Here is a 13,373-nt window from a genome sequence, read left to right on the forward strand (position 1 = left end):
CACACACACACACACACACACACACCCCATACATGTATATATACAAGGGCGCTGGAACTAGGGGTGCTGGGGGTGCGGTAGCACCCCCTGGCATTGCATGCCTTCCATCATATACAGGGGTTACAGTTTTGTTAAATGGCTTTCAGCACCCCATTTTAAAATAATCCAGTGCCACTGCATTATACATACATACATACATACATACATACGCACACTCAAGCTGAACACCGGACAGAAGAAAACCACGATTCCAAACAAAGCTACACTAACACCCTTTTTCTTCTTCAACCCTCTCTCCCTCCCAAGCCGTGAGACTCATGCTGGGCTCCAGGTGTCAGCCACAAAAACAACTCTGTTGAAAGCGGTGTAGGCAGCTGTTACCAGTGGATGTTCTCATGAGAAGGGCTCTGACTTTTCAGCAGTTTATAAAGGCAAGCTATTTGGGAGAATCCAGATTTCCAGCTCCACGCATTCTGCAAATTAATATCCATTCTTTTTCAAGTGTTTATTCCAGTATTCACACATGTGTCTAGGAAGGGTGAGTTCAAGGGCAAGGCTACCCCCACAGCTCCAGAGCGCTTGATTAGCTTTGAGAACGAGCATGCTTGGATTGTACAGAGGCTGTGTTTCTGTAAATGGGGGGTGGAAAATATCTGTTACTACTACTACTACTGTTATACTAGTCATTTTCTTTTCAGCTTTTACAGGGCCGTGCTGTCATAGAAACAAAGCTGTGAGTGAGCCAGGTCTCGACTGGTTTAAACAGGATTACAGGACTGAAGGTCCAGAATCAGTTCATTGCATCAAAATCACCAGGGTTGTGAAAAAGGGATAAAAAAAATAAATGTATTAGAGTATTTTAAAATGATTATAACTATTATTATTATTTTTTTTATATTTAATGTACTTTAATGGCGTTTACAGATCAGCAATGAAGCTGCATGTGAAAGATTCTCCGATGGTGTATTATACTGCATACACTGTTCCATAACAATGACCATTTAATATGTAATCTCGTGAGATCTCTTTAGTAGCTCGGAGCTGTGTAGATCAAGGGGCAGTGCTTTCTCCCATGTCTCAGGCCTGATCGAGGAACCACTCTGTTGTTGTGGGAGGGAACAGTTTAGTTTCCATGCCTGTCTTTAGTCTTTAGGATGGACTTCACTTTAATTGCAATGGCTGGTTTCACAGGCCTAGATAAGCATTAGTCTTGAACTTCCTTACTTAAGATAACCAGTGTTTCACCTCTTTAACATGCTTCTGTATCTGCCTCTGTGAAGGTTCATAGGTCACTGCCCCGGACACATAGATAGTGGATGGGATAGATAGGATGCCACTTCAGCGATGTCTGAAAAGCTTGCCATACTGCTGTGAGCACATACCCAGCTTTGCTAACAAATCATGTGCCACCACTACTTTCACACACCGCTGTGTATGTAATAATAATATTATTTAAGTGCCAGTCGACTGTCTTATTTGGATCACTAGCCATGATCACGTGTTCTCAGAGCTGTGCAAAGGGCAAGCAGGCATTCCTAATGAAGTGTTTAAATGGACAGGAGTATTTGCATTTATCCCTAAGCTCTGTTTGCTGGTGTGGAATTGTACAGAGGGCGATTTTGCTTCATAGTGGAACGTGGGTCTGAGTGGAATTCTGAAACTTTGTGTTTACAACTAAGCATTCTTGTTTTATAACACGTTCAGGGAGGAAAGGTGCTTCTCTTTTGACAGGGTTGCATATTTGTTTAAAAGAATTCCTGTCTGCGTCACAAAGCTGTGCGCCAAAGAAACGGGATGGTCTTACTGTTTCAATTCTCGTGCCCACAGAAAAGCCTCTATCATTTACTGTTGTATGCTTGTGTTTTTGTTTTGATTTTTCTTAAAAATATTTCTGTTATGTTTGTGCCTTTTTGTGTTTTTATATTATATACATATGCATTTTCTTAAATAAAATAAAGTTGCAATCTGCTGTATTCATACAATTCTGTTAACCTCAGTGTTAAAATAGAAAAGTTTGGATAGTGTTACATTTAAGATGCTAGTCAATAAAATTCACAAAGCACAGTATCCTACATGTGTCTTTGTCTTTATGACCTGTATTTAAAAAATGTGTTTGTGTATATTAAAGTAATCCTTTGGATATTTACTATATTATTTACTGTAACATTTATAGCACAGAACAATATTGACGAACTGGCATTCTAAACCTGTTATCTGTGTAATAATCCAGGTAGAAAACTATTAACTTACTTTTATAGATACAAGGAGTGTTAGAGGATATTTCATGTTAGTATGCATGAACGTATTGGATAAATCAGCACAGTGTTTAACAATATATAATTTATTTACATCCATTTCAGTATAATTACTATACATACCTTTCAGAAATTGAATAAATATATACATAAGGCCAAGTAAATACTTGAATGCACTTAGAAACGAATTTTCAAAATTCTACCCACAAATCCATAGTATTGTCCAAAAAGTACAGTAAAACTCCTTTGCAGGAAATTTTCAACTTCCACAAAACTTTTGACAACATGTAATTTAAGAAAAAAAAAAAACTGAATAGTACAATTGCATAAGCGCTGTGGCATTTCATAAATACAGCATTTCTGAATCACATGAAGGCAAGAGAAAAACATTAGAAATGACATTCACAAATACCAGAATTATTTCTTAATTTCTTTTAAAAAAAGAAAAAAGTATAATACTACTAAAACACGGTGAAGCTTTTTCACACACTCAATACACTGAGCAGATGAGAGGGTTTGAGAATAAAGTCACTGATACAACTGAAAAACTAATAGAAGATCAATGTTTTTTATTCTGTATATTCTTAGTTTTGCTTGCCTGTCTCCACAGTGTGGCAGATCAAAACAATGACAGACAGGGCTGGATTCTAAAGCAAGTGCAAAGTCTGCCCGCTTCCATTTCAGTCAGTGAGTTGCTCCTATCTGCAAGCAAAATGCTTGTAGTGATTGTGGTTTTCACATTTCAAACTCAGGCCAGTTTACTGTAACGCAAGGTAGGGTAGAAGCCCCCAAAATAGCTTCAAATTACATTGTTATTTTAAATGGTTTTTAATTACATTTTCACAATCATTCTGAATGGGTCTTATGTTTGTGTTGTGTGTGTGTGTGTGTATATATATATATATATATATATATATATATATATATATATATATATATATATATATATATATATATACACACACACACACACACACTCATCTGAATTTAAAGGAGCTGCTCTTTTTGCTTACCATAGACATATTTTACATACAGTAGGCTAGATTAGCCAAAATGTCTTTATAGGAGTAATCTAGCAAAGATCTAACTTGAATACAAGTAACTGGTCATTTTTAATTAATATTTGGAAATTTGATCTATGATTTATTATTATTATTATTATTATTATTATTATTATTATTATTCTGCTTCTGTATTTTGTGGGATGTTTGGGAAAGTGATCCCAGAGGCAGCACCCAGTAATGATGATAATTATATTCGAACAGTCTGTGATACTGGATACATGGTCTTGACTGTACATGTAACAGCTTCATTGTGTAAATACACGGCTGTGTGTTGGAGATTACAGGCACTTACTAATATGTGCTGGTCTAGCAACCGAAACTGAAGAGCAGCCCCTGTACGGTTGAAAGCACCACAACATCACAAAACAAAACTAAAAAAAACATCAACTGTAATATCTGCAGTAAGAATCGCACAGAATGACTGCAACTATAATAAAAACAATAAATACATAAGATTGTATTTGAAGCTGCTTTCTTTGCAAGCGCCATGCCAGACTGAAGAATGGAATGAATCACAGAACACAGAGGCTGGATGACACACTTCGCACTCTCTCTTTCTTCAGGTCCGTGTTTGTATGCAGGGAGAGTAATGGCATCAGGCGCCTGGTCTGTAAACATTCATTAGTGATGGCTTGCCGTCTCATTGCTCAACTCAAACACGAATGCTTTCTGTGAAAAAACAAATCATTTGTTTTATGGGGGCAATCTGTTTTCCTAACTGTCTGAATGCACTATTACAAATGAAGTCAGAAAGGTACAGCAATGTCAGAGTAGAAATAAATGAAGTGGGTACAGACCCCCCACCCTGTGGTTGCAATGGGCTTTATATCCAGGATAGAACTGTTTAGTTCTGACAGCTGCAGTGTCAGTAAAAATGGAGCTAGAGATGATTTTGAGTTAAAAAACCAAAGGATTAAAAGGTGTAGATATTTCATATATTTCAGCAGGACATCTGTAGGTTTTGTGAGACTAAAAACCCCAAATAAATAAATAAATAAATACATTAAACACTCTTTGCAACTACCTACCCAGAAGCAGCAGATTACATCTGGGACTGTTAGCACAGGGGTCATCTAAAAACTTTGGCTTCTCGTTTTGTATTGTAAATACAGCCTTCCTCTGTACGCACACTTGGATGGTAATATAAAGCCAAACTGAATTAATGTTTGAAACATGTATCTTTGGACCAGAGGCCTTCAAAACCTGCCATGAAGAAAGTCATCTGTCAGTCTGTCCTACCAACCTCTGCCCTTCTCCTCCTGCAGTAACACATCGTCAAGGCATCCGAGCTGCATGATTACTGGTCTGCCTTACTGTGCGACCTCGAGTGGGGATATGGCCTCTTTATAATATCCTCCTTGAATTCAGATATGGGTTGTTTTATACCAGTGTCGTTCTGGTGGCAAAACTGCGGTTTCTTTGTAAGAGTTAAGGCATGCCACTCCTACTGGATTTGTTTTGCTGTTTATTAAAGGGAAAGCCACTTTCTCCTCACACCGGCAATCACTGGAACTGCCTGTGCCTCATATCACCACAGCTGTCCTTGACAAGCATCTCGTCTGCGCTATGCTGTGTAACATTGTACAACCCCACCCCACCCCCCCTAAAAAAAAACGCTTCTAGCTCTACTGAAGAGAAACAGTTCAAAAAAATGGACATACTTCAATATCGTCTGTATTGGGACAGACTAAGAGAGACAAAACCATTTTTTTGTTGTTGTTTACTGGTTCCACACAAATGTTCCACGAGGGGTAGATTCAAAGAAGAACATATAGCACTGCTTTGCGACCCAGTTCTATGGTGAAATTCAACCACATAAACAGTACATATCACAATAAAATAATAAAACAGAACTTAAAAGCAGTGTGTTTGGGACGTGTGCTCCTACATGTGGATGTCTGTTTGAATAGCGCTAAGGAACAGGGTTAGGGTTAATCCTAGCCTTAACCCTAAACCTGACCCAATCAAGCTAAGCACAACCAAATCACGAACAGATATGTGTTGTATCCACTTGATAACAATCTGGTTAAGACTACCGAGTGGGATGCCCTTTTAAAACCACCTCCTGAACGCACAGGAGAAATTTAAAAGGTTTGCTCCTTAGTGGATGTATAAAGATGACGGTGCCTGCTGTCCAGGACTCACAGCCACATCAAAACACATATTGCTTCAGCTTCATAACTGAACCCCTCCCAGTCAAATGGAGACAAAACACATTGTTAGAATGGTTTGGCCGACCCATTTCCTGTTTCTGTTTTCCCAATGTCTGCCATGCAGCTGCATAGACCCCACTGGAAAATGTGATGGGCGATAACAGTCTACTGGGATATCCTATGTTAGATATAGTTGAAATCATAAATACATAACTAAATACAATGTCCTCTTGATTAAAATAAGCACACCGCTTGGGGATATCTGGAGCTGAACACCCACGACAGACCCTGAAAACAGCACTGGTTTACAATTCTCCAGGATTGATCCATGGAGGCAACATAACAAAACGTCACCAACACTAACACTGTTCCACTGACTTGACAAAGGTGGTGCAGTTCAGGATCTTGTGAGTGTAGGCTCACCCCACTATGCTCTCCTGGCTGCTAGAGACCCCCTTGATTGATTAAATTTTTTGCAGCTACAGGTCTACGGGCTGAACAATCCAAAATGAGCTGCTTATATTAAAGCTTTTTGAAAAAGTAACTAAAAAAAAGTACCAAATAAAATAAATAAAAAAAAAAAAAAAATTAGACACAGTATAAAATACATATGCCGTAGTTGATCAGCAGTCCACAAGTAGAGTTACACAGTCACAGATTGAAATATTCATTTTGTAAATGTGGCAACGCGACAGAGTTCTCTCGATTCAATGTTTTTGTTGCACGCATCATGGCAAGTGATACCAGTACTGACCAACAGCCGTCCCTCTGTCCTACCCAGACACAGGAGGAAACCTGTTCTAGGATTGTCCAGGCAACACCCAACACACACACACGCACTGTCACTGTCCTCTCCCTCACTTCATAGGCACTAGCACTCACATACACTCGCTGCCCTCTCCCTCACTAGCACTCACTCGCTGCCCTCTCCTTCACTAGAAGTCACATACGCACTCACTCACTCGCTGCCCTCTCCCTCACTCCACAGGCATTAGCACTCCCCATCCGTCACCAGGAAGATCATGGCCTCCTGCTTGCCGATCTCTGCCATCACGCCTGCCAGCTGGTTTAGGTTGCCTCTGTGGAAATGCTGGGACTCCCACAGGTCCAGGATCGCTGACGTGGGGCTGGCTTTCGACGCAAAGAAGTTTAGGTGCCTGCCAGGAAGGAAGAGGAACCACAAAGAGAGAGATGTTAGGATAGGGTTACCATGTGACTCCATGTACACTAGGACAGTTTGGGACAGTTCAGGCTTTATAACTCACATCGCAATGCATCCTGGTACATTTTACCTGTCACGGGTACCTTTCACAGTAGGACTACACTTACCAGAATGCATTTTGGGGGGGGGGGTTTGGAGAGCTGAAAAGCCTGAACTGGCCTAGGTATACATAGAGTCATATGGTAACCCTTTGTTAGGACACCGTCACTGGAACACAAGTGATGTTAGCCTACATCCTATAGCCTCCACCAGATCAACAGGACCACGTTCTTAATTTTCTGTATTTCTTGTCAGTGTGCGATCACTAGATCAAAATTCAGGGCAGCTTTACAGTCTGCTTTGACATATGGAAGATGAACGGTCCCAGACCTGCATTAACCACAGCTGGGACGGCTTGTTGGGTCTAATGGTTTTTCCTGTTCATAAAATATACCTGAACCACAGAGAAAGCCACTGTTCCATTCTATCTCCCCCAGTCATTTCATTAGATTCTCAGCAGTGCTGAAGAGGCATCTCTGCAAGCTGAATTCCTACACCAGGCACTCTTAACAAGCAATCCCAGCCCTGCCCCTAGGCAAATTTGGAGGCTCCCCTGGAGTTCAATGCACTGAGTTTGAGATTGTCAGCGCTGGCTGGATGATGCAATGGCATCTATAAAATTGAAGTCAAACTACAAGCCCTTTTTAAATCATGACAAGAGAACGCTAGACAGATGGAAACGCACTGACAGACGAGATCAAAGTCCCTGTATCTAGAGACGTCTCTCTATAGAACATATCAATCCTCGATTACTCTTCTCTAGTCTGTATAGGTGAATAAGTGAACAGGGCAGGTGAGAGGGGCTGGGTGCGGCTCTACCTGTCAAGCTGCAGTCGCTGTGCCAGCAGCCTCCAATCAACTCCGCGCGTGCAGGGGGCGTCCAGGCTGCTGCAGATCTTCTGTCGGATCAGGTAGGGGATCTGGAAGGCGCTGGGGCCGGCAAGCGCTGGGGCACTGCTGTCTGAGCATAGAAACTCTGAGTCCAGGGGCCTGCTGTCCTGCAGAAGGAGAGGAGGGTTGAGATACAGGAGGTAGAGGAGAGATGAGAGTGGGAGAGGAGGGAGAGAAGAGAGGAGGGAGAAGAGAGAGAGGATGGAGAGGAGAGAGGAGGGAGAGGAGATTGGAGGAGGGGGGAGAGAGAGGAGGAAGAGGGGAGAGGAGAGGAGAGTTGATAGTCCTGTTCTCAGTGAACCAGCAGGAGGGGGGGCATTCAGGTCTCTTTGCTGTCCTACTCAACTTCGTCACTACCTGCAAAGAGTTATAGAGCTACATGTGTCAAGTTTTGAAGCAGTAGCCCCATAAGCTCCCTGTGTACTATACTGTGCCCTTCAGACCATAGCTTTTCAAACAGGCAAATCAATGGATGGCAGGAAAAAGGAGAAATGGGATACTGCAGACCGAGACATCCGATTGAAAAACAAATAAACTTCACAAACTTTTTATTCATTTTTTAAATTCTCCAGCCTGAAGGAAATTAAGTTTCCAGCCGCAGTTGTAAAATAAATAAATGAACGAATGAATTAAAAAGGCATTGATTTGAAACTCGGTAAGGTTGAAGAGCTCGTCCTAATGAACCCGGGGAAGTGAATGCGATGGGACTGTAGCCCTGCCAGGCATAATATTATTGATTGGAGCAGGTAGACAGGCAGCTTCAATCTGAGGCGGCTTGCATCCCGGAATGTTTTTTTTTTTGTTTTGTAATGAGTTGATGTAAATCAATGGGTCCTGGCCTTGATAAACATGTCACATCAAAACGCAAACAGCTGCTGGCAGTATTGGTGCAGCAGGGCTGATGGCTCCTGAAGGGTGTAGCTTCCCCAGGTTAAGCATCGTCTAGACGGGAGCTTTGCACACACTGCGAGCTTCAGGAGGCTTCACTGGTTACTTCTGCATCACTGTTCTGCTGTCCTATAATACAACAATAGGGTGTGCTTCCTGACAGTCAACCCTTGCCATGACTTTCTAGCAAAGGAAATGTACATACATATATATATAGATAGATATAGACAGACACAAGGGGGCTGGCTTTCTCAGGTACAGTACAAGGCTACACTCATAAACACAATCTCTGCTCTTAAACAGCTTGTGAATGCTTTGCAGGCTAGAGCTCCACTCAGGCAAACAGGAGATTGGATCCACAGCTTTGGCTGGATTGAATTGTGCTCCTTCAATATAATGGCAGTTTGATAGAATGTATCCATTTTAACAATTGACTGGATCATGGAACTGGCTGGGATTGCCCGGCTGTAAAGTGGTCAGTAAAGAAGTCTGTCTCTCCTCCCAACATGTCTTTATTACTGGGAGTCAAGGACTGTTTTTTTTTTTTTACCCACTCCTCCTTTTTTGTAAAATGACAGATCTTGATTAGGTGCCATTTTCCCACCAGTAGCTTTCTTTTCTGATTTTGTTCCTGGGCAAAAAATAAATAAGATAAATCGTAGCTGTGAATGTCGAGACTGATTGTCACGGAGTCTCCGTGGAGGCGAGTCCCCCTCGGCACACACCGCGTTCGGGGCTCAGCCTTTGTTGACGCTGCAAGGGCTGCACTTTATCAGTAAATATATTACTTTCATTAAATGATTCTTTGCTGCATATTCCTGAATTGATGTTCTAAAAAAGGGCAGAGACTTCTTTTGTGCCACGTTTTTGTATTCCTTTCAGGTCATTTTCATTTGCCCTTGGGCCCTTTGCTAAATAGGGTTTTATCACTACCCAGATTCATTAGAACTCTTACATTCTAATGACGTCGTTTCTCACAAGAACACAGGAAGGCATGGCGGGTGGGAGTTACTCTTCCCGGCCGATTGGGGGCGCCCTCACCCACCTTGACGATGTTGAAGTGGATGCTGAAGCTCTGCCCCTCCCCCTCCACCTGCCACACGCAGAGCCTGCAGGCCAGCTCGCAGGTGTTGAGGCTCTTCCGCTCCAGCGTGAAGGTGCAGTGCAGACTCCGCTGAGAGCCGCTCCAGATGTGATAAAATGGGATCTCCTGAAGAGAGACAACCAATCACAGGACAGGCATACTAATTAGGGCTCATACCGTTCAGCAGCACATTGCTTTTCTACACTGTTACTGTTGGATAGCTGTTGGAATGGCAGTGCTAATATAATGCAACTTGTTGGCTCCAAGCTTGCCAACAATATTTGACTTGATAACTGCCATGTGTTTGAATAATTCCATCTACGTAATTTCAATCTGATTTGTGCTGGAAAGAGGCTTGCACGGGTTCCCTAACGTTAAGAATTTACCTTCACAAGTTACAGTATAGCACTTGCACAGTAATCTGGCCCAGATCTTAGCTTAGCATTAAAAAAAAAAAAATGCGCAGAAATCAAATTAAGAGACCACTGCAATTCCCAAACCAGCATTAGATAGTTCACCTTTTATTTCATTATTCCCTCAACTCAAATTCACTTTGTTTTCTATTATAGGCAAGTCATTTAAATGAAAAGTTAATTACTTTGCTTATATAAATGAGAATTAAGAGTCCCTGTAAAAAGGTCATTAAGAAGGAAAACAAACAAAAAACTTCTCTACTTTATTTGCCATTCATTACCCCTTATTCTCCTCATTAAATTTGAAAGGAAAAACATTAAGGGAAATGTTAGGAACAGCTTTGTGCTGACAGGGTATAGTCAACAGGGGGAGCTGTTGTGACTGTCTTGGCTAAATCCGGCTGTTTAAATAAGTGCCAAGAGAAAAACAACACTTTCAGGTCAATTAATTGTGCGTTTACCCTGCCGTTTTTAGGCTCTCGGGTCTTTTTTCTGCCGTGTTAATGAAAATGTCCGACTCTCTGCTGTCCTAAAAACGGCCAACTAAAGACGTGGCTCAGCGCCAGCTTAGATCCGTCCGAAAGGCAGTATAAACGCACCCGACTTTAGAACGGCTCACGCACAACGTGAGTGCTGCTCAGTTCCTCCCCCATGGAATCCAAACAGGAAGAAGCTGCGGTGCCGTAGCAGCGTCACAAAAAGAGAAGAACGACTTGAGATACAAGCGTCCTGAATATTTGAATTTATTAACTGATTATATTGGGGAGTATTTGTAAATATATACATTTTATTATTAAGTCGTCGTCAAAAGTGTACATACCCAAAATATTCATACATTGGGCTATGTAAACTTTTGATGATAACGTTTTTGAGAGCAAAAAAAGCAGAGCTGTCATAGCGTTGTGGGGCGAAACTCAAATCCAGAGCACACACTAAGCGGAAACACAAAATAAATACATATACCGAGAAATAGCGGCAGGTTTGGTGAAAGACCTGTGCAACCCCCTCTCTGCACTTTTTGATTATAGTTGATCTTGTTACACAGTTGCATTTTACATGTTATGTTCTAAGTTTTAAATAAAGATTGTTTTAATAATTTGCAGTCCCTGCTATTTGTTTTTTTTTTAAAAAAGGAACAAAATGTTTTCAATAATTACAAACAATTTAGATAGTGCACTTATATAACAAATTATTATTATTATTATTATTATTATTATTATTATTATTATTATTATTATATATTAATAATAATAAATAATAATAATAATAATAATAATAATAATAATAATAATAATAATTCATTTGCAGTAGTAGTATTTGTAACAAAGCTAATTTAAAAAATAAAATTTGTTAACTGCAATTGTAGTAAATGTCTTTTCTCTGGTATTCCTGTGGCTGCTTAGCCTATGTTAACTAAAAATAAAAGACTTATGCATCATATAATTATGTGGTTTGGGGAGGGGGAAACTCGACATCCCTTCAGTGGTCGTTATGATGTCATCGAGCACGTATTGTAATTTAGATGGTATGTGCGTGCATTCAGACCTAAGCCGGCTCGGGGCACAACCGCAGTGCAAACGCTACGTGAAAAATGATAAGAATCTCTGTGATCAGTTGGACCTGAGTTGGCTCAGGTCCGAGGATGGCAGTCTAAACGCAGTCCTTCAGTGGAACATGCGGATTGCATGGCAGTGGTTCGTATGAGCAATCATTTTATATTGTGCTTTTATTATGTACACTGTACTAAATGCACCATTGAAAGAGCATGGGTTTACAGTAAATTAATAGCAGATAGAATGATAGTATTAAACTGCTTGCTGAACCTTGGAATAGACAGAACTGAAAGGTGTACTTCCTAGCCTTTAGAGCTGTGTTTGCATTGAGTGAACTGAATGTGCAGCCTGTGAAATCTGAGAAGAGTTGTCAAGCTGTCTAACTCTGGCCAATGGAAACTGTCCTGTTGAAATAATCTGCTTGTCTAATTTGGGTTTCACACTTTTCTGCCCAAATCTAAAGCCAATGTTTTCACTCCTTCCAGCGGGAACGGCGATAGCGTACCTGGTAACCTGCGAGGAGCTTGCTTTTCCAGTGTGCGAGGGGCATGTCGTGAATGGAGAGCCGCAGGTTGTGGTAGCTGTCTTTAAAGAGAAGGACCTGAGGTTCGTCAATGAGGCGTCCGCCCAACTGCCTCTCCACTTGCATCACTTCCTGCACACAGAACAGGAACAAGAGAGTTAACAAAACAAAACAACAAACAACAAAAAAACAAGCAATCACTTTATTTTGAAGTGTTGGGTTGGTTTGATGTTATAAATACAAAACGCAAATTCCAAAGTTACAGCTTAACAAAGCTGAGCACTTGAAAATATACAAAATAACATCCCCTGTCTTTAATCTTCTTGCACTTGTACACCAATCAAAGTCCTAAATCAGGCATTTTTCATTAAGATGAAAGAACGCATGTCTGCCTGGAATTAAATATGCTTTTAATGTATTAGCAGCTGTCTGATTGCTTTTTCTCTGAGGGCGTTTTACCAAATGACCACTGGATAAGACTCTTCTCCATTTGGCACTGCTTAAAAGGACTAAACGCATTCATGTAGTAAATCTTACCTTGAGCAAAGTGCTATTTAGTACTTGTGTCCAATTACTGGTTATATAGCAGAGACACATGATCACATGACTGCCCCATGATAAAAGCAATGCGGTCAGGCTTTTGCTAGTAAACAGTGAAGCGTTACTAAAGAATGATTTGTGGTTGGATGTGTGACACTTAGGGATTGCTTTCAAGTAGAACAGAGGGACTCAAATAAAAACCAGCTGAGCAGGCCAAGACCACCCTGCATGCTGCCCTGGAGGGACCAAGGGGTTAACGTTCTGGTGTCGAAGTCACATGGGGGCTAGGTTTAGGGTCGGATAACAGGATTAGCAGCACAGAGGATGGGATTGGCTGCTTAGAAATGACCCTCATTTGGTAAACCGGATTGCTGGAGAATGGGAAGAGCAAACCTTACTTGGTGCATTGCATTTCAAGGTGAAGAACAGTATTTAAAGGATGAACCTGGACAAAGCTCCCTCGCCAGTGCCAGCCATGCAAGCTCAATCATGGGGCTGCTAGTTTTGTTGGTGAGGCCATCTGCTCGACAACAGGTAAACAACTCCTCTGCAACTAATGCAAACAATACTCAATTCTGCAGGACCCAAAACTATTACAAGAATAACACAGGAAGTGCAGTGAATTGAATCCTGGTTCTTACTTTATTAACAGTTACTCAAAGTTATTGCATTCGTGGAAAGTTCCAAATAGGATGACTAATGACTACTTTAACTTATTTATTTGACAAACTACTCTGAGTTAGAAAAT

At 41.1% G+C, this 13,373-nt stretch overlaps 1 protein-coding gene across 1 annotated transcript in view; it reads right to left on the bottom strand.

Annotated features, from left to right (window-relative positions):
• Positions 1-3,252: 3,252 nt before the first annotated feature.
• The window catches only part of LOC121323936 (netrin receptor UNC5A-like), a 110,372-nt gene continuing 100,251 nt past the window's right edge, over positions 3,253-13,373 (bottom strand). Inside the window, exons 12-15 of the mRNA XM_041265272.1 lie at positions 12,068-12,217; positions 9,558-9,722; positions 7,553-7,731; positions 3,253-6,629 (exon numbers count right to left, since the gene is read on the bottom strand). Coding sequence (XP_041121206.1) covers positions 6,464-6,629; positions 7,553-7,731; positions 9,558-9,722; positions 12,068-12,217 — 660 coding nt within the window. The 3' untranslated portion in view covers positions 3,253-6,463. The remainder of the gene's footprint in view (positions 6,630-7,552; positions 7,732-9,557; positions 9,723-12,067; positions 12,218-13,373) is intronic.

This window comes from Polyodon spathula, chromosome 12 (genome assembly GCF_017654505.1).
Source record: "Polyodon spathula isolate WHYD16114869_AA chromosome 12, ASM1765450v1, whole genome shotgun sequence".
Taxonomy (NCBI): Eukaryota; Metazoa; Chordata; class Actinopteri; order Acipenseriformes; family Polyodontidae; genus Polyodon; species Polyodon spathula.